The sequence below is a fragment of the Raphanus sativus genome, chromosome 1 (assembly GCF_000801105.2).
Source record: "Raphanus sativus cultivar WK10039 chromosome 1, ASM80110v3, whole genome shotgun sequence".
Taxonomy (NCBI): domain Eukaryota; kingdom Viridiplantae; phylum Streptophyta; class Magnoliopsida; order Brassicales; family Brassicaceae; genus Raphanus; species Raphanus sativus.
The window spans coordinates 10,876,449-10,896,377 of record NC_079511.1 but is presented as its reverse complement, the minus strand read 5'-3'; the positions used below and the strand labels follow the sequence as shown (position 1 = coordinate 10,896,377).

The following is a 19,929-nucleotide window of genomic DNA, read 5'->3' as shown; positions in this document are numbered from 1 at the left end:
AATTCTCTTTCGTTCTCCTTCTTCTCCGCGATGAAGGTATAGAACCCTAATTAATGTCTGATTACCAAGGCTGGGCTGTGTTCGTCAACTGCGATTTCCTTCTTGGGTATTAGCGGATGAGAGTAACAGCGCATGATTTCAGCCCTTCGATGCCTTCATCACCGTTCACGATGTGTCATTCCACCACTACACGAATTCCTCTCGCCCGCGTCCTATCCTCTGTAAAACGATCTCTGTCGTGGTGTCTATGGCGAAGCGCCGGAGTCGTCACTTCGTTAAAGCTCTCTGTGTCGACCTCTAAATTTTTGCTCGATCTGAGACTGCTTCGCGGAGTTAGCCTCTCCAAGCTGTCCACTCGCGTAGCCGTGCTCCACCTCCTCTTCCTCGACTGCCAGTGGTCCACACCATGTATTTCGTGTTTAAGATCTTCGTGGATGGCCGCCGGTGTTCGTTCTCTTGCGGGGAACAACACAGTCAAGCATAGTCTCATGCAGAGATGATGTTGTGAGCTTTCGCCATCTGATTCTGCAAGCATCTCTGTTCTTGAAACTCAAGAACTATGCAGCTGACAGTAACATCTCTCTTTTCTCTGAGTTTTTATTGTGAAATTCGATTTATTTTGAGATTCATAATTAGTTTCTGTTGATTTTTTTTCCTTTTACCTACTCAAAGTTACCTTCTTTTGTACGTCACTTTCAATTCTCAATGGTATTTCTTATTTGGATTTAAATATGTACACGGCAATGCTATTGTTTTGTGTTTATGAGGAAAAAAGTTAACATATCGTGTTTCTTTTGTTAGACAACTGGAAGAAAAAAAATTTCCAAGAGCAAGAAAGATAACGAAGAAGTTGCTATAACATCAACTACCAAGAGGAAGAAACATAACAAATGACAAGCTTTCTGCAACAAAGATCTCTGTATTTCTTGGAAATTGAGTGGATCTCTAGTTGCAGAGCTTGAGACAAAGATGTGGACAGCTGTTGTGTGGATGTGGTCGGTGTGGAAAGCGGTTGTGTGGATGTGGTCGGTGTGGACATGAGAGTTGTGGCAAGTGTGAAGTGGTCAGATAAGAGGCGATCAGATGAGATATGGATAATAGTGAAGATTCCTCCGGCATCTTCTATGTTCTTTGTAATATATAATGCTGTGTGTGCGGTACTCAAAGGCGAGTATGGCGGTGAGGCAGCAGCAGAGCTTAGCGGAGGAGGATTTAAGAGTTAGCTCTGGCTTTGAAGATTAAATATTGGTGGATTTGTGGCTGCGAGTATGGCGGTGAGGCAGCAGCAGAGCTTGGCGGAGGAGGATTTGAGAGTTGGCTCTGGCTTTGAAGATTAAATGTTGGTGGATTTGTGGCCGGTTTCGAACATGCCGGTCGGCGTGAAGCTGCGGGGACATCAGGATTTGTTATACACTGTGTTCGTCGGAAATGGAGTTTTGGTTCCTTGTATCATCTTACTCGCACTTGTTAGCTCGTCTTAAATTGGCTTTATAAACCTTTTTGTAATATATTTTCCTAGCTTTATAAAATTTATTAGTAAAGTTTTCTTAATTATTGTTAAGTTCTTTGTGCCATCCATCGACCTCCTATCATCGTGCTTGTTCATACCAAACTAAGCTTGACAGAAATGGTCATTAAGAAGCTAAATATCATGATAACTACAACCTCATGTCGCCGTGTCCACATCCACAACTAAACTCTCATCTTGACCACAACCCCATTGTCCACCACGAACACATCTATATTACTTTTGTCTACCAAAACATGCATCCACATCCACAGAAAAGGTGTCCACTAAATTAATAAAATTTAATTAAAAGTTACATGTAGATATATGGATATCAAAATAAAAAGAAAAAAATATTTTATTTTATGCATATATATTGGTAAATTTTTATTTATTCAAAATATGAAGCTAAAGTAAGAGGATTTACAAATGCCAGCTGGATCCTAACGAGACCTCCTCAATCTCTTGTCCTTACAATTTCGTTATTCTCTTTCTCTATAGAAGAAAGGGCTTTAACGTCAAAATTTTCTTCTCTCTCCTACACAATGTGCCTCTCAAGTGGATTGTGTTTTTTTTTGTAAAGAAAGTAGAGAATGTGTCTAAATGAGTAAAGCACTCTTTGATAAAAGGAAAATAGGGATAAAAAGAAATTAAAAAAAGAATTATATTTGACCAAAAAATTTTAATTCTTGTTTTTTTTACTAAGTAACATTGTAAAAAAAGATTATTAACCGCGGGATCGGTAGGTCAAACAAGAACTTTATAGTTCCTTTTACCCTCAGGATCACTTCTTTCGTAAATATAATCAGGCGGCAGCCTCTCTTTCTCTCTGTCTCTCTGTCTCTCTGTCTCGTAGTTGTCGGAATCCTTGTAGTCTCGGCCGTGGAGATTGTCGGAATCCTGATATGCTAAGGAGAAGATTAAGAGTGCGTCTTCTCGATGTTCTTTCTTGTAACTAAATTTTCATTCACTGGACTGCTGTTTGCTCTCTCTCTATAACTATCTACTATGGTCGTTATGTCTTTTTTATTAGATACCCGGTCCGACTGTGGACGAATTGTGTGCCCATTTGTTGGAGAAGCACATGCACAAGCCTTCAAAGGGATCCACGTTTTTCAAGGATTGCATCGTAGAATTGAGGGTATGTGTTTTGATCAAAAAGTTTTAATCTTTCTTCTTCTTGTTTCTCTCTGTCTTTACTAGTACCATAGGAGAATTTTAATGATTTTTGTGAACCTGGAAGTTTCAAAGTTGTGACTTTTATTAAGATTTGGCTACTTTAGTTTGTAATCATCAAGTTTTTATCTGCAAATTTAAGTTTGCTGAGTTTTGGTTTGGTGTTAAATGCAGGACCAGAACGCATCAATAGGTTTTATCGTGTTTTTTGATCGACTGCTGCCGTGCTTTCAAACTCTGCAGTCAATTAAGCTGGATTCAGAATTCATCTTCTCAACACTTGTCTCTGAATTGCAACAAAGGGAAGCAAGATTCTCTCTTGATTACGTCCTCAGGTTTTCTATTTTCTAGCTCATTCTTTGGTCATGGGACCACTATCTGCATCTGGATCCTTTGTTTGGTTCAATCCAACCACCACACAACTTTGGAATCACATTCTAATCATTTTTCTTTTTTTTTTCTTATCCTATCTTTCTCTTTCCAACAGTTTGATTGCTGCTTTATCAGAAGATCTCAAGGAGAAATTTGTTCCGTGAGTAATTATATAGTCTTTTGACCAGTCCTTAATCTATGTTTCCAACCGTTTTTCCCTTTGTATGTTTTTTTTTTCTTCTCTTGTCTAGCTTCCTTCCACAGGTTGTCTACACATTATTAATTCTCTTGAATAATGGTGGTCTGGAAAATGCAGAGACTGTTGAGCAGGTTTTCCCTCTTGCATTTTCACACTCAGGACATTGCTTTTTGTTCTTTTATTGTTATATATATAGTATTGAATTTTGGCTCCTTTTATTTCTTGCAGATATTCACATCCTGGTCTAAAATAATAGAAAGCCTAAGGTTTTGTTTCGCACGCGACATCCAATTTGCTCTCAGGTAAAATACACAACTTCAGCCTAGCCCAGGCAACGTATGTTTTTACTGCGTTGTGGATTCATACAGTTCATGAATAGGTAGGTCTCTGTTACTTGGCCCAATACAAATGTTGATTAGTTTCTTCTTTTCTTGTTATATGGATGGAATATTGTAGGTGCTTTTGTATTCCTTTTTTGTTCTTGTTGCATTTTTTGTTACTACCCCAGTGACATTATCAATGAAAAAGTATCAAAATCGATGTCATGTGTGGTTGATCTAGCTCGGCCCAGTCAGCTTCAAAAAGGTAATGAATTGCTGTGTCACTTCGTTATGCTCATCGTATTGTTGTAGAGGAGGACAGTGCAGTTGAATCTTTATCTCGCCAACATTTTACAGGGATCAAGATGATCCTTTCTGAAGTTGCAGAGCAACCGGAAAGAGCTGCCAGAGCTGGTTTTCTCTATTATGATATGATCGTGAATCTGCAGAAATCTTAAAAATGAAGCCGGCAAAACAACAGATTTTGTGTGTTTTGGTTTTTAAGTGTGTGTTGATTTCAAGTCAGCTCTATAAGTTCCATTATATTCAAGATATGAAATTTTCATATTATTTTTAAGAACTTATTAGTGATGATTCTTAGATCTCTGCACAGCATATTCCTAATTTTTTTTTTTTGTTTTTAATAAGCCTCTGCCCTAACACTTGACAATTCTCCTTATGCCCTAACACAGCATATTCCAAGTTAGATCCATCTCCTTATGCCTTTTCTCTTGTGTAAATCTACATTGTGTCGGTTTTCTCGGACGTCGTCTGTTTGATCTCGATCCGACTCCTCTAGGAACACCATTTTCCTGTTTATGCAGCTGAGTAGATTTGATCGCTTCTCTTCAAATCGTAGGAGTTAAGAGATTGCATTCGTTTTGGATCTTAGTGGATCCGAAACTATGATTTATGTTAATGATTTGATTGTGTTTGTAGTATAATAATGTTCATTGCTGGATCTGAGGATTTCAAGTTTTTTTTACGACATTTTCGAATTATCTTCTTTAATTGTGATGTTTGCTCATTAAACCATGGATTGGAGAACAGAGGTGTTGATTCTATTCAGTCCTTTTAAAAAAAAATTGAAGGTCGAATACGGAGACATGCTTCATTCACTGTTTGGAATTTTAAGCAGAGAGGTGTAGATGATTGCTGTGTAGTCATTAAAATTTCTTGTATAAAGTTTACTTGAGCAGTGATGATGAAGCTAGTAATGTTCTTATGCTCAGTAACTAAAACTCGAAACCGCAAAAAACATTAACATTTTGCTTATCTTGTTTGTTACTATGTGATCTGCACCTTTATTTATCAGTAGTGCTCCTTGCATGATTTTCTTTTTCATTTGAGCTCAGAAGTCTTTTTTATTTTTTTCAATTTGGTTTGTGTTTCACGTTCTTTGCAGAGCTCTAAAAGATGGACAAATCTAGTACCTTGCTCGTACACTATGACAAAGGGACTCCAGCAGTTGCCAAGGAGATTAAAGAAGCTCTAGAAGGAAACGATGTGGAAGCAAAAGTTGATGCCATGAAGAAGGCGGTTATGCTTTTGCTGAACGGCGAAACCATTCCTCAGCTTTTCATAACTATTATTCGATACGTGCTGCCTTCCGAGGACCACACGATCCAAAAGCTTCTGCTGCTGTACCTGGAGCTGATCGAGAAAACAGATTCCAGAGGGAAGGTGCTGCCTGAGATGATTTTGATTTGCCAGAATCTTCGGAACAACCTTATGCATCCTAATGAGTACATTCGCGGAGTGACGCTGAGGTTTCTCTGCCGGTTGAAGGAGACTGAGATCGTGGAGCCTTTGACTCCATCAGTGTTGCAGAATCTGGAGCACCGTCATCCGTTTGTTCGTAGGAATGCAATTCTGGCCGTCATGTCGATCTATAAGCTTCCACATGGTGAGCAGCTCTTCGTGGATGCACCTGAAATGATCGAGAAAGCTTTGTCATCAGAACAAGATCCGTCTGCCAAGAGAAATGCGTTTCTGATGCTCTTTACCTGTGCTGAGGAACGAGCTGTGAATTATCTTCTGAGCAATGTTGACAAGGTTTCAGACTGGAATGAGTCGCTTCAGATGGTGGTGCTGGAGCTGATTCGAAGTGTGTGTAAGACTAAACCATCGGAGAAGGGGAAATATATTAAGATTATTATTTCTCTGTTGAGTGCCACTTCCTCTGCAGTTATCTATGAATGTGCTGGGACGCTTGTTTCTCTCTCATCTGCCCCTACTGCTATTAGGGCTGCTGCCAACACCTACTGTCAACTTCTTCTTTCTCAGAGTGACAACAATGTGAAGCTCATTTTGCTCGATCGGTTGAGTGAGCTTAAGTCATCGCACAGAGATATCATGGTTGAGCTAATAATAGATGTGCTCAGAGTACTCTCAAGCCCGAACCTTGATATTCGCAGGAAGACACTTGACATTGCTCTTGATTTGATTACTCATCATAACATTAATGAGGTCGTTCAAATGTTGAAGAAAGAAGTTGTGAAGACACAGAGTGGAGAGCTTGAGAAGAATGGAGAGTACAGACAAATGCTTATTCAAGCAATCCATGCATGTGCAGTTAAGTTCCCCGAAGTTGCAAGCACAGTGGTCCATCTTCTTATGGATTTCTTGGGAGATAGCAATGTGGCTTCAGCACTCGACGTGATTTCATTTGTTAGAGAGATAATAGAAACAAATCCCAAGTTGAGAGTTTCAATCATAACCAGGTTGCTGGACACGTTCTATCAGTTCATATCCGATTTTACAGTTCATATCCGATTTTACAGTTCATATCCGATTTTTTTTTTCATTTTCTCAAATTGAAGGACAACAGAAGTTTATAGTGGCTGGTCATTTTTAAAAATCTGTCAGTAGATAAAATTTCTGATGATAAGTTTATTTTTTCAGGGAATGAGTCAACTTGAGTTGGAAGACCAGGTGCAAGATGACCTGAAGCGTGCTACCGGAGAATTCACCAAGGACGAGAACGATGCGAACAAACTCAACCGTATTCTTCAACTCACAGGATTCAGTGATCCAGTCTATGCTGAAGCATATGTGACAGTCCATCACTACGACATCGCACTCGAGGTTACCGTTATCAACCGTACAAAGGATACTCTTCAGAATCTGTGCTTGGAGTTAGCAACCATGGGTGATCTCAAGCTTGTTGAGCGTCCTCAAAACTATAGCCTTGCACCTGCAACGAGCATGCAGATAAAAGCAAACATCAAGGTCTCGTCCACAGAGACCGGAGTCATATTCGGGAACATCGTCTATGAGACATCAAATGTTATGGAGCGAAACGTGGTGGTACTAAACGACATTCACATCGATATCATGGATTATATCTCCCCTGCTGTTTGCTCGGATGTTGCTTTCAGAACCATGTGGGCAGAGTTTGAATGGGAAAACAAGGTCATACACCGAAACCTTTTACACTTTGTTTCGAGTTTTGGTGTTTAACCGTTTCCGTTGTGGTCTTCATGTCAGGTTGCTGTGAACACCAAGATTGAGAACGAAAGAGAGTTCCTCGACCACATTATCAAATCCACAAACATGAAGTGTCTCACTGCCCCGTAAGTTCAGATTCTTATTCCTTCTTTCTTCTCTTGTAGACCGAAACTCTTCTTACTAACTAGTGCGTCTCTCCCTATTTGCAGATCTGAACTAGACGGAGAATGTGGGTTCCTTGCAGCAAACTTATACGCAAAAAGTGTGTTTGGTGAGGATGCTCTAGTGAATGTGAGTATCGAGAAGCAAACGGACGGAGCATTGAGTGGCTACATAAGGATAAGGAGCAAGACGCAAGGGATTGCGCTAAGTCTTGGAGACAAAATCACCCTCAAACAAAAGGGTAGCAACTGAGGTTAGCTAGTAAGAAACCGACACAGAGATCTTGAAAATGAAGCGGGCAAAACAACAGATTTTGTGTGTTTTGGTTTTAAGTGTGTGTTGATTTCAAGTCAGTTCTATAAGTTCCATTATATTCAAGATATGAAATTTTCATATTATTTTTAAGAACTTAGTAATGATTCTTTAGATCTCTGCACAGCATATTCCTAATTTTTTTTTTGTTTTTAATAAGCCTCTGCCCTAACACTTGACAATTCTTAAGCCATATACTTTCTTTCCTTACTAAATTTCATCCAAGGTATAAAATTATAGAGAACCAAAGGTGAAAATTAAAACATTTAACTACCAACAGAACCAAACATCCCAGCTCCGAGTCTACAACCAGACCCCTAATAACTTTACCCTGAAAAACACTAAATTGAATCGAACCATAATTTTAATAACTCGGTTTAAATTTGGTTTAACACCGGAAAAACTCGGTCGGTTACAGAACCGGATATCTACCCGGTCCGTTTAGTCCTAATTAATTAATTATTATATATGGAAATAAAAATCATTTGTTTATAGAAGTACACACACTATAAATCTCGAGAAAGAAGGGTTTAAGCCTTTGTCCTCCCAAAAATCTCTGCGCGGCTTCCTCTCTCTCTTCTTCCAGTTTTGACTTCCTAGTAAAAATCGGAAATTAGAGAGCTCGGAATCAGAATCAGAATCAGGGAGTTTTCAAAACCCTAAAAAAAAAAAGCGTAGTGCCGTGATCATGGCGACTCCAGCTGATTCTAGGGCTGTCAAGTCGCTCAACAACTCTGAGGGAACGAATAAATTTAAGGTTCGTCTTTCTTCGTTCTGTTTCTTTGTAATTACCGTTTCAGAAAAAAATTCACTGAGTTTGTATTTTGTTATGTGCGTGCTACTCTTGTGGATGCATGCAGTACAAGAGTCCCGGTGAGAAAATGGAAGACACTAAAACACAAGTCGTCAATGTCTTCAAGACCTTGGAGAAGGTCAAGGCTGAGCCTTCAGAGGGTTCCACCTTTCTCAAGGATCGCCTCGTAGAATTAAGGGTATGTGTTACTTTTGATCAAAGTTTTTTTAATTTTTCTTCTGCTTGTCTTTATAGTATTGTATTTCAGACTTCAGAGAGAGACATGTAATAATTTGGTTGGTCTAATGCAGGAACTGGATATAGCAGAATATTTTATTTCATTCTATGAAAAGATGCTGCCTTTTGTTCAAACTCTTCCGTTGGTTATCTCTCAGAAAGAAATAATCTTCTCAACGCTTGTCTCTGAATTACACATGAAAGCAAGATTCTCTCTGGACGCCTTTCTCCGGTTTGCCAATCTTCCCACACTCATATCTTTCTTTAATCCAGTTACATGCAAGCATGATAAGCATGAACATAGAACATACCCTTTCTGTCTCTCTGTGTAGGTTGATTGATGCTTTATCCAGAGATCTCTTGGACAGCTTTATTCCGTGAGTATTTATTAAAACTTATTTATTCTTTTCAGCTGCACAAAATCATACTCTTTTATGGTTTTTGAAAGTGCCACTTATGCATTCTTAGAGCATTCCAAATATTGTACTCTGGATAGTGAAAACAGAGTGCCTGTAATTGTTTATAACTTAGTGGAAATTAATGCTTTGGAAAATCCATTGAATTTTTTTTTGAGCTGGCTACAGAGAACACTAGACAACATAGTCTATGAACTGATGCAAACAGTTCACAGAATGTTATAGAAAATTGTATTTCCCTTTCTTCTCTTGCTTCGTTTGTGGTGTCTTTGATCACTACTTGTCTATATATTCTAACCGATTCCTTTTGTTGTATATTTCTTGTCTAGCTTCCTTCCTCGGCTTGTTAACTCCTTAGTGACACTCCTGAAAAATGGTGCTCAGAAAGAGCCAGAGATTGTTAAGCAGGTTTTTGCTCTTGTCAAACATGTTTTACACTCAGAACAATGCTTGAATGTTACATACTATTTTTTTGGCTGATATTCTGGTCGTTTCCTTTCGTGAAGATATTCGTATCTTGGTCGAACATAGTAAAGAACCTGCAGAAGTATCTCATATGCGACATCGAAGGTGTTCTCAGGTAAGTGGATTAGTATTGTAGTTTTCTTCCCGTAAAGTCAAAATACATGCTGTAAATAATACACTGCATGTTTCTTCGGTTGTTTATAGATTTCTGTTTTTTTCTTTTGATGTAGGGATACACTGGAGCTGAGGTACTACCCACAAGAATCTATCAACGAATTGATGTCACGTTCGATGGCACTTTTGTTGAGGACTGCACGGGATGAGCAACGCGAGATAGGTGATGAATCGCTTTTTTATTTATTTCCTTATGTTTTCTCCTTGTCTATGTTAGAGACAGTCTAGTTGATTCTTATCTCACGGACGTTACAGGGATCAAGAGGATCCTTTCTGAACTTGCTGACCCACTGAAAAAATGTGGAGGAGCTATTCTACTATATCATGTTATGATGAGGGATGCTTCTGGGAAAAGTCTCCATTCCAAAGCTGGGAAAGCTTTGAGTTTCTTGCTGAAAGATTCAACATTGTCCTCTTCTGTTGATTCTCCTCAGGGTAAGTCCTCTTTTCTAAGTCTAGTGTGTTTTCTATATATCTCTCTCTAGTATATCCATTTCCAATAATGTACTTGTGATTAGTTTAGAAACTAGTTGGTCATGGTTTGATGTTTCATCTCATTACAGGTTCTGGTAATACAGTAGAAGCTGTGAGTTCAGCTTTGCAAAGAATATGCGAGGCAACTAAAGCAGAAGAATTAACCGTTATGTGGGACTGCTTGTATAAAGAAACAAAGAGATCAATCAAAAACAAAAACTCAGCTCATTTGACCCGACTCTTGACACTGCTTACTTCAGCTGTTAGGGTTAGGAAAGGTCTCAAAGTTTATGGTGAGTTATTTCTTATTAAGCACGCATGAAAACATAGGTTTGCATGATGATCCTATCACGATTTTTAACTCCTTGTCAATGTGTAACAGATTACCGATATTTGGTTGGACTTGTGAGCCAGATTGTCTCAACTTTTATGGATTCCTCTGATATTCTCGGTAAATCTTTGGGACTGATGTTATGCACCCTTGACATACCCAGTGATGTCAATGAGCTGGAATCCATTGCTTCACAATGGACCCCCATTTTTTCCTTGAAGACTTCAAGGTATCTTGTTTACATTTTTTGCAATTCTAAATTCTATTTTTTCTACCTTGTAACTGATCATGTAATCCTCCCAGTTTGCTGAGCTTCTTGCGGGGATTGCTAGAGAAGAAGGATAAATTAATAGTGCAAGCCTTTACCAGTAATATATTAAGGCAAGACTTTTTAATTACCTCTTGAAAACCTGCCTATCTTTATGTCCTAATCGACTAACTTATGTGTTGCAGTTCGATCAACAATATGATTACGGGGTCTTCGGAGGAGGTTATTCCTCTCTTACTATTATTGTGTGAGAAGCAGCAAGCAAGCCACGACAAGGTGGATAACGTATATGGATCATTTGAGAGTATTCAGGAGTTCTTAGAAGACAAGATTAAGAAGATTCAAACGAATATGGAGAATACAGGACTAGCTCATACTGATGAGTCTGAGTTGGCTATTGTTTGGGGAGCTGTCAATTGTTTTCCCTATTTCAAAGTGGATTCATCACTACTGATTCGCTTCAAGAATACTCTGAAACACAAGTTGGCAGCCTCAGTTGGTAAGTTTTTGGCCATGCCTACTTCCACTTTATTATGCTGATGTTCTTGATCATGGTCATATTTCTTAGAAGTTATCATAATATTTTTGTGTGCTATATCTCTTTTTCAGTGAACGCTTCTAGTTCTCAGGAACTGATGTGGCAGAGCTTACTTGGTGCTACTTTGAGGTCATGTCTCAAAATCAGTTCTACTGGAAGACTCATCCACAGTGATGTAGAGGAAGCTTTGTCTCTTGCTAAATGTTACAAGTCATGTGTACAAGTTCTGTCTCCTGTGGCCGATTATTTGGATTTTGTGTATAGGCGAGTTTCTATATTCTGGTGATTTATTCAGTTATTTTTTTTTTTAAATTCCGTGTTCGACCATCACTGATTCAGTTTTTATATTGCAGACCTCTATTAGCTAACGATGGTAACTCTAAGCCATGTACAGAACTCCAAGCAAAAAATGCTGAAGATGCCTTTGACATATTTTCTGAAAATTTACGTCACCCCCATAAAGACGTCCGTGTTATGACTTTAAGGATCTTATGCCATTTTGAACCTTTGTCTCCTGACCCTTGTGTTGAAGAGCATCGTCCAATGAAGAAGAAGCTGAAAATTGAAGTGGTTCAAAAGTCTTCCTCTGAAACGAATGTGAGTAGATATCTTTAGTTGTGTATTCCAAAAGCCTTACTCTCAAATCCTGATTGGTTTACTAACAGTAATATCTATCATTACCAGGTTCTTCAGTTATTGAAAATAGTTGAAGAGCGTCATCACCCATTATCCACTGGAAATGAATTGGCAACAATACAAAATGATCTCTCTGCTGGCAGGATACATGATGCATATGTGCCGCTTGTATTCAATGGAATGATAGGTCTTTTTCATAGAAACAAGGAATCTACTGAAATATGGGAACCAGCATCTAAGTGTCTTGCTCTTCTTATGACGAAGCAAACGGGAGCAGTGTGGAATGATTTTGTTCATTATTTGGGCCAGTGCCAACTAAAACTTGAAGCACTCCACAGCCATGATGAGAATGAAAACTACAGCATTTCACAGAAGCATAGTGGTAGCTTTTTTTTTGGTTGCAGTTTCAGATATATCATTTACCAATATTTTTGCGTCTCTATATTATTCTTTTCATATATCTTTATTTCTCTACAGTTCTGATGTTTGTCTTTTCCATTCTGCAGGTCTGATGGAGAGGTTTAATTCATTTCTCTTCCAGCCGTATAATGGTACACCTACTGCAGATGTAGCATCTCTGTTGCTAAAGACCTTACAGAAAGTTCCCAATGTTGCTCAGTCTCATGCCTCTGATATTCTCCCTCTGCTATTGAAATTTATGGGGTACAACACTGAAAATCCTATGAGGTAATCACGTCTCTGTATATTTTGTTCTTGAAGAGCTGTTTGATTCATCTGTTGTCATCATCTAGTCTTTCTCTCTACGTTGAAGGGTCGGATTATATGACGGTGGGGTTTGTAAAGGAGAGAAGTGGAAGGGGCTGCTTAAACAGTGGTTGACTTTGCTGAAGCTGATGAAGAACCCGAGGTCGTCACGTTTTAGTCAATTTGTAAACGACGTTTTGCAGTACAGGTTGGCACCAAATGTTCTTTTGAATATCTTGGAGTAAGGAAATTTTCATTGACGTCTCTCTGCATGTTGGGTTTGTGTTCTTTGGAAACTTTTTTACTAGGTTCTTGGATGATAATGATGCTGAAATACAAATGAGTGTCCTAGAGTGCCTTGTGTTGTGGAATGACTATTTACTCCCACACCGCCATCGTTTGGAGAATCTGATTAAACGTAAAAAACTGAAAGAAGAGCTCACGGCCTTCTCCAAGGACATTGAAGAAGCTCACAGATCTCATTTTGTTTCTCTTGTAATTAGAATACTTACTCCAAAAGTTAGGAGTTTGAAGGACTCAGCGTCGCGTAAGGTACGTGTGTTACTACATACCTTCTGTTTTAGTTTACTACACTTAGGTCCTAACATTTTTTGTTGTTGTTGTTGTTGTTGTTGTCAGGGTACAAGTATCCGTAACAGAGAGGCAGTTCTTCGCCTTATTTCTCGGCTGGATGTTAATAAAATTTCCCTGTTCTTTGCATTGTTGATGAAGCCTTTGAACATCATATCAGATGAAGCAACGGACTTGTTTTGGAGCTCAGGCAAAAGCTCTCTGGATTATTTCCAAAAGTCCAAGTTCACGAAATATATTAACGTAGATGCTCTTTCTACCTTATCCTGGAAGATGAGATCTGGTTTTCTTCATGTCATCCAACACATACTCGAAGTCTTTGATGTATTCCGTGTCCGACCATTTCTAGGCTTTCTTATGGGATGTGTTGTCCGCCTATTGGCAAACAACGCTCCAACTATCAATGAAGAAAGTAATATTGATACAGAGATTGTCTCAACAAATCACGACCAGGTAAAAAATTGTTATTTGGTGTTGTTTATCCAAACAAAACATTGTCTGAAAGTTTTTCTTTTATGTAGGCTGGCACTTCTTTAAATCAGTTTAAAAAGTTGAGATCCTTATGTCTGAGGATTATTGCTCATGTTCTTAAAAAGTACGAGGATTGTGAACTTGGCTCTGAGTTCTGGGACCTATTCTTTTCAGCGGTGAATCCGTTGATCAAGAGTTTTAAGCAGGAGGGTTCTAGCAGTAAGAAACCAAGCTCACTGTTCACATGCTTCCTGTCAATGAGTAAATGCCCCAATCTCGTCACCTTCTTATGTCGGGAAGAGTCTCTTGTTCCAGACATTTTCTCAGTTCTAACAGTCACCACAGCTTCAAACCATATAAAGTCCTCTGCCTTGAGTTTCATAAAGAATCTGCTGAGCCTTGAGAAAGACGATGTCTTAAATCCATACATAGACGCACTGATTAACAACTTACATTCTCTTTTCCGTGGAGATATTTTGAGAAGGTAATGGTTCTCTAAATCAACAGACTTAGTTAAATTTCATCTTTGTTTCTACTTCTAAAGAAAAAAAGTGTGAATTATGATCAGGAAATCATTCAAGTATCATGGAGAAGGAGAGATTAAGATTGTTAAACTGTTGTCGAAGCATATCAGAGATGAATCTCATGTTATGAAGTATTTGGACATCTTTCTGTCTTTCTTGGTTAAACGTGTGAAATTGTCTGCAGATATTCATCGTGAGGCTTTACTAGCCATTCAAGACATCACATCGTTGCTTGGGAGTGAGAGTACTAACAAAATCATAGATACAGTCTCTCATCTGCTTGTTGACGCTAAACCTAATGTCCGATTATGCATTTGTAACCTTCTTGAGTCTCTTGCAAAAGTCGACGTTTCTCTAGATCGAGTGGTAAGTGCCATCTTCCTTTGGTTTTGATCTTTTTTTTGCGTTTGAGATTGTAACAAACTATTGGTTATGTCGTCTTACAGGCGAAATGCATCAGCGATATGAATGCAACCTCACCCATGGAAGTTGATGACCTTGACTATGAAACAATAATGGACGCTTATGCGAAGATTGATGTGGATTTCTTTAACGAATCCTCGGAGCAGCACATGATGATCATTATCTCACAGAGTCTATACAACATAGCATCAAAAGAAGTTACCTTAAGGGATTGCGCATGTAACCTCTTATGCACTTTTATTGAATTTTCAGCCTCTATACTTGACCAAGAGGCCTCAGCTCACTCTGACATTGGTAAAGAGGTTTCAAAATCTGTTGCAAGCTGGACAGGCGATCGCGTGTTGTGGATTATGAATAAGTTTATTCTGAAACACATTGGCGATGCAGTAAACAAAGGAATCTCAAGTGGAAAGGTACAAAGACCCTTCTTTCTAAGTCTGGCATGAGTGAATTTTTATTGCCATGCTGATACTCATGGTTTTAGATTTTACTTTTATAAACAAATTATTCTGCTGCAGGGGGAGATTCTTTTGATACGCAAAATGGTGATGAGCCTTCCAGATTCCGGGAATCTTGCTGCCTTCAGACCTTTGTGCTCTGAAAACGATGACCTTGATTTCTTTAAAAACGTCTTTAACATTCAGGTAAGTCGCTTTATCAGAATGGATTATGTAACAGTTTGTATTTGTGTTGTGGTAACCTTACAATGACTGTTCTTTTGAATGTCTTGTAGGCACACCGTAGAGCAAATGCAGTTAAACGTTTTGCCAAAGAGATCAAAGATAGCATTGATCTGCCTGAGGTGATCTCTTAGATTTTTTTATCACTATTTTTGTAGTTTTAGTGGACTTATGACCAATTTCTGTTGGGGTTGCAGGGAGTTGTGAGAAAACTCTTGGTCTCAATCTTTTTCAACATGTTGCTTGATGGACAAGAAAGAAAAGCTCAAGATAGAAAAGGTGGAGTTAAAAAGGGTCAAAATAGTAAAGATGAAAATGTCTTTGGTGCATGCGTAGAAGCCCTTGCATCCCTGTCTGCTCATATGAGTTGGAACACGTACGACGCTCTACTGGATCGGTGTTTCCATGAGATGAAGAAGTCTACGGACAAGAGCAAGCGTCTGTTGAATCTCGTCTGCTTGATTTTGGACAAGTTTCATTTTGCAAAAGGTAGTGGTTACGCACAGGAGGGTCACGAGGTTTGCCTTGAGAAAACCTTGTACCCGAAGATACTGGAGCTGTTGGATTCTGAGTCTGATGGCCTTAATGTCAACGCCTATGTAGCTGCTGTGAAGGTTCTAAAGCTACTTCCCAAAGAGATAATGGACTCAAAAATAGATTCTTTAGTCTCTAAACTTTCCAATCTTTTGAGGAGCCCGATGGATAGCACACGTGAGAATGCCAGAAAGGCTCTGGCTACTTGTCTGAAGGAGCTTGGCCTGGAGAATTACTTGCAACTTGTCGTTAAGAAACTAGAAGGAGCTGAGGTGCATGTCCTGGGGTACACTGTCCACTACATGTTATCGAAGTGCCTGCCCAGTCCTACGGGGTGGAAGTTGGATCATTGTTTGGAAGATCTTCTTAATGTGGTGGAAGCCAATATCCGTGGAGATGTTGATGAACAGAAAGAGGATAAGAAAGATTCAGTGATGAGGAGGAGGAAGAAGAAGAAAATAGAAAACAGAAAAAGCAGGTCAGTTGACACTCTGAGATTGATTGCTGAAAATGTAACATTCAGAAGCCATGCATCCAAGTTACTTTCTCTGGTTACTAGGCAGCGGCGGCAGGGGCCTATGACTTCAAAGTTAAAATCAACACTTGAGGATATGTTAAAGCATATTGCAACTGGTTTTGAAGGCAATCCTTCTGTTGATCAAGGAGATCTTTTCTGTTTTATATATCACCGTGTTGACGACAACGAGAGTGGCCTTAGAGGTCCAGTGTCTTCTCAGCCATCCAAAAAGAAAAGGAAACTGAGACATATTGAAAACACTTGTGGTACAAAGTCATGTCCACATCTCATTACCGTGTTTGCTCTGGACTTATTGCGCAATAGACTGAAGAGAATCCAACCTAACAGTACTAACGAAGAGCTGGTGTCCAAGTTGGATCCGTTTGTCAAACTACTTGTTGGTTGTTTGAGCTCTGTGTATGAAGACGTTATATCTTCATCTATTAGATGTTTCACTGCATTGTTAAGGCTTCAACTGCCTTCCTTCAAGTCTGAAGCAGGTGAAGTGAAAACCAAAGTGTTAGCCATTGCCCAGTCTGCAGTGAGTTCCGGTAGTCCTCTTGTGCAGTCATGCCTTAGGCTGTTAACAGCTCTTGTCAGCAATGACAACTTCAAATTATCATCTGAGGAGTTGAAAATGTTGATTCAGTTCCCTATGTTTTCTGATCTGGAATCGGATTCCTCTGTTGCTTCTCTTTCACTTCTCAAGGCCATTGTGAAAAAGAAGCTTAAAGTTCCGAAGATATATGATATTGCCGACCAGGTTTCAAGGTTGATGATAACACATCAGGATGAATCAATCCGCAATATATGTGGAACAATACTGGTAGAGTTTTTGGTCAATTATGCACTTTCTGAGAAACGCCTAGAAGGACGTTTTCACTTTCTGTGGAAAAATCTGAGGTACGTAGCTTTGTGAAATTTGACCCTTTTATTTTTTATTCTTTTTAAATATTAACTGAGTGGATCTTCCTCCAGCTATGAACATCCAACTGGAAGAGAAGCAGTTCTTGACGTTCTTCAAAAGCTTATCGATAGATTCCCAAACCATAATCCCGGAAAGCAGTCAAGATCTTCTCTAGGCCACCAGTCAGTTCTTGACCAGCAGTCTCAAATCTTGTTTGTTGAGCTTGCTTGTCGTTTGGAAACAGAAAATGACAAAAAATTGCTGGCCAAGATAAGTGATGTGATCAAACTTCTCATAGGTTGCATGAGTAATTATAATTCCAATCTTGAGCTCTGTATCGGTTGGTATAAGCAGGAGAACTCACGGGTTAAAGCAGCAAAGGTAAATTGCTCTGAGGTGTACATGTTATTACATATGAACTAACTTATTACCTCACATGCTTCTTATTAAATATTTATTTCTTGTAACATTGTCACAAAACTCTGGCTAGTTTGGAATATGTGCGTTGCATCTTAATTACGGTAGTTGATAACTCTCCTTCATTTGTTTGGATGCATGTGCAGGTATTGAAATTATTCATTGAAGTCAATAAAAAGTTTGAGTGCAGGACAGTGTTGCAAGAGGCTGAAACGATTTTGGAGGCTGCTGTGAAGTTGCAAAACACTGTTGAGGAAGGCAGTATTCCCTTATGGAAGGACGCATACTACTCTCTGGCTATGATAGAGAAGATGCTCGAGCACGATCCTGACTTATGTTTTCAAGAATATTTTAAGGTAATATTATTAGACGTTTGTTATCTCGCTGACCATTTGATGTTTAATCTAATTTTTCTCATTATTTTATAGGGTGTTTGGATAATGGTGTTTGAGTTGTTGTTGCACCGACATGAGTGGTTGCAAACTATAACATGCCGGCTCCTGAACTATTATTTCAAGAAACTAACCGAGTCTACAGAAGCTGGCTCCCTTCTTGGTAAGCCAAGTAGCCTTTTCATGGTAGCTGCTTCTCTTTGCTTCCAGTTAAACCTAAAGGTGGACCGCAACACATTCGTCAACAAGAACAGTGATGCAAGTGCAAAAGAAGACAAGAAAAAAAATGGTGCCACTGAAGAAGATTATCTCACAGAGAATCTTGTTTTCGCAGTCACTGGTCTTCATTCAATGATTGGACAAACAGATGATGAGTACTGGTCAAGTCTTGACAATGACGAGCAAGCGAAGTTCCTAGAAGCCTTTCTAGTATTTGATTCAGGGAAAGTAAGGTCTACTTTTCTGGGCCTTACTAGTTCAGGCAACATGGAAGGCCAAGATGATGTTAGAAACGTATTGGTCGGAAGCTTGCTCAAAAGAATGGGGAAGCTTGCGTTTGATGTGGACTCTCATCAGATGAGGATAGTGTTCAACGTCTATAAAGAGTTTGCCTCAAACTTGAATCAAGAAGAGTGTCGCCTATACGCCTTCAGGATTCTGCTTCCGTTGTACAAAGTTTGCCAAGGGTTTACAGGGAAAGTCATCACAGATGAGTTGAAACAGCTAGCTGAAGAAGTGAGAGACTGTGTTAGGGACAAGGGTCTAGGCGTTCAGATGTTTGTGCAAGTCTACAGCGAAATAAAAAAGAGTTTGGAAGTGAAAAGGGAGAAGAGGAGGCGAGAAGAGAAGATCATGTCCGTGGTGAACCCTGAGAGAAACGCAAAGAGGAAACTGAAGTTAGCTTCGAAGAACAAGGCTAACAAGAAGAGGAGGATCATGAGGTGTAAAATGGATAGATGGTCACGCTCTTGAGCTCCCATAACCATATTTAAGCCATCACTAGTTTATTATTGCTCCAAAAAGAAAAGTTTTTAATTATATAAGTTATCATCAGATAACATCAAAGATCATTACACTAGATGTAGTGTTTTCTCAACCATTTGTGATTCTTTTTCAGTTTTATCAGTTTGAATTTCAACTTATTATTGAGTTTTGGCTTGGAATTTTATTTAAAATATAACTCAAAACCATTTAAGCCATCAGATTCATCATCCCCTCAAGTAATATTCGTAAAACACCACAATAAGCTCCAATTGGTAACCATGTTGAAGAAAAAAATTATGGTGATTCTTTTGTTCTTCAAAATTTGTACCAGTTAAGAGTGAATATTTTGTCTAATTATTAACAGGTAGCTCCCACTATTTTTCTCTAAATTCCTTAAAGCTGAATAAATTTATAAAGAAAAATATTCCTTTGAAATTTTGATGAGGAACAAAATGAACAAAAAATCATATTTTTACTTCTTTTTTTCAATTTCTCGAATAAAATTTTATTTTTCATTTTGTTCATTGTTTCCATTCATCTTGTGGTCAGCAATCGAAGTATAGTTAGCAAAAAAAAAATTCCAAATAATAATTTTTTGAGAAAGAATAAAAATTGATCTTTATGTAATATTTAATATATAAAATATATAAATCTTGTAGAAAAAAAACCGCACGTAACGCAGTAAAACCTCTAGTCATTTATAAAGATTAATAAAAAGAAATTTACAAGAAGTGAATGCTCCAAGTAAATAATTACTCACAAGTATCTGCAGAATAAGCAATTGTGTTCTTTTCATGCTTATTCATTCGATTTGCAGCTAGACTCTTCCTATATATATAATCATCATAAAATGTTTAAAAGATAAGAGAAGAACTATCAAGCAAGATTGGAAACATAAATTGTTTAAAATATAAGAAAAGAAATATCAAACGAGGTTATAGAGAATCAATAAGA

General features: G+C 38.5%; 2 protein-coding genes across 2 annotated transcripts; both read left to right on the top strand.

Annotated features, from left to right (window-relative positions):
• The first annotated feature begins 2,875 nt into the window (after nt 1-2,875).
• Nucleotides 2,876-7,616, top strand: LOC108845127 (coatomer subunit beta-1). The gene is made up of 7 exons (XM_056989592.1): nt 2,876-3,385; nt 3,483-3,839; nt 3,932-4,276; nt 4,980-6,337; nt 6,479-6,988; nt 7,064-7,149; nt 7,234-7,616. The coding sequence occupies exons 4-7, from the start codon at nt 4,991-4,993 to the stop codon at nt 7,436-7,438; spliced, it is 2,148 nt and encodes a 715-aa protein (XP_056845572.1). The 5' UTR covers nt 2,876-3,385; nt 3,483-3,839; nt 3,932-4,276; nt 4,980-4,990; the 3' UTR covers nt 7,439-7,616.
• Nucleotides 7,617-8,021: 405 nt separating this feature from the next.
• Nucleotides 8,022-19,133, top strand: LOC108811361 (uncharacterized). Its single transcript, XM_018583414.2, has 28 exons — nt 8,022-8,255; nt 8,359-8,490; nt 8,603-8,760; nt 8,861-8,905; nt 9,274-9,352; nt 9,451-9,524; nt 9,640-9,746; nt 9,839-10,018; nt 10,147-10,350; nt 10,440-10,617; nt 10,692-10,769; nt 10,842-11,155; nt 11,266-11,458; nt 11,548-11,791; nt 11,879-12,212; nt 12,337-12,517; nt 12,603-12,743; nt 12,844-13,087; nt 13,175-13,579; nt 13,648-14,081; nt 14,166-14,487; nt 14,568-14,957; nt 15,063-15,188; nt 15,278-15,346; nt 15,422-17,178; nt 17,254-17,563; nt 17,746-17,955; nt 18,028-19,133. Exons 1-28 carry the CDS (start codon nt 8,187-8,189, stop codon nt 18,961-18,963), a joined length of 7,914 nt encoding a protein of 2,637 aa, XP_018438916.1. The 5' UTR covers nt 8,022-8,186; the 3' UTR covers nt 18,964-19,133.
• Nucleotides 19,134-19,929: the final 796 nt, after the last annotated feature.

What these genes read in the sequence shown, in the direction of transcription:
- LOC108845127 (XM_056989592.1), top strand. Translation starts at nt 4,991, where the DNA reads ATGGACAAATCTAGTACCTTGCTCGTACACTATGACAAAGGGACTCCA. An exon ending in AGTTCATATCCGATTTTACA is followed by an intron (nt 6,338 to 6,478) that starts GTTCATATCCGA and finishes TTATTTTTTCAG; the next exon opens with GGAATGAGTCAACTTGAGTT. An exon ending in AGTTTGAATGGGAAAACAAG is followed by an intron (nt 6,989 to 7,063) that starts GTCATACACCGA and finishes TCTTCATGTCAG; the next exon opens with GTTGCTGTGAACACCAAGAT.
- LOC108811361 (XM_018583414.2), top strand. Translation starts at nt 8,187, where the DNA reads ATGGCGACTCCAGCTGATTCTAGGGCTGTCAAGTCGCTCAACAACTCT. An exon ending in AGCCAGAGATTGTTAAGCAG is followed by an intron (nt 9,353 to 9,450) that starts GTTTTTGCTCTT and finishes CCTTTCGTGAAG; the next exon opens with ATATTCGTATCTTGGTCGAA. An exon ending in AGTCTTCCTCTGAAACGAAT is followed by an intron (nt 11,792 to 11,878) that starts GTGAGTAGATAT and finishes TATCATTACCAG; the next exon opens with GTTCTTCAGTTATTGAAAAT.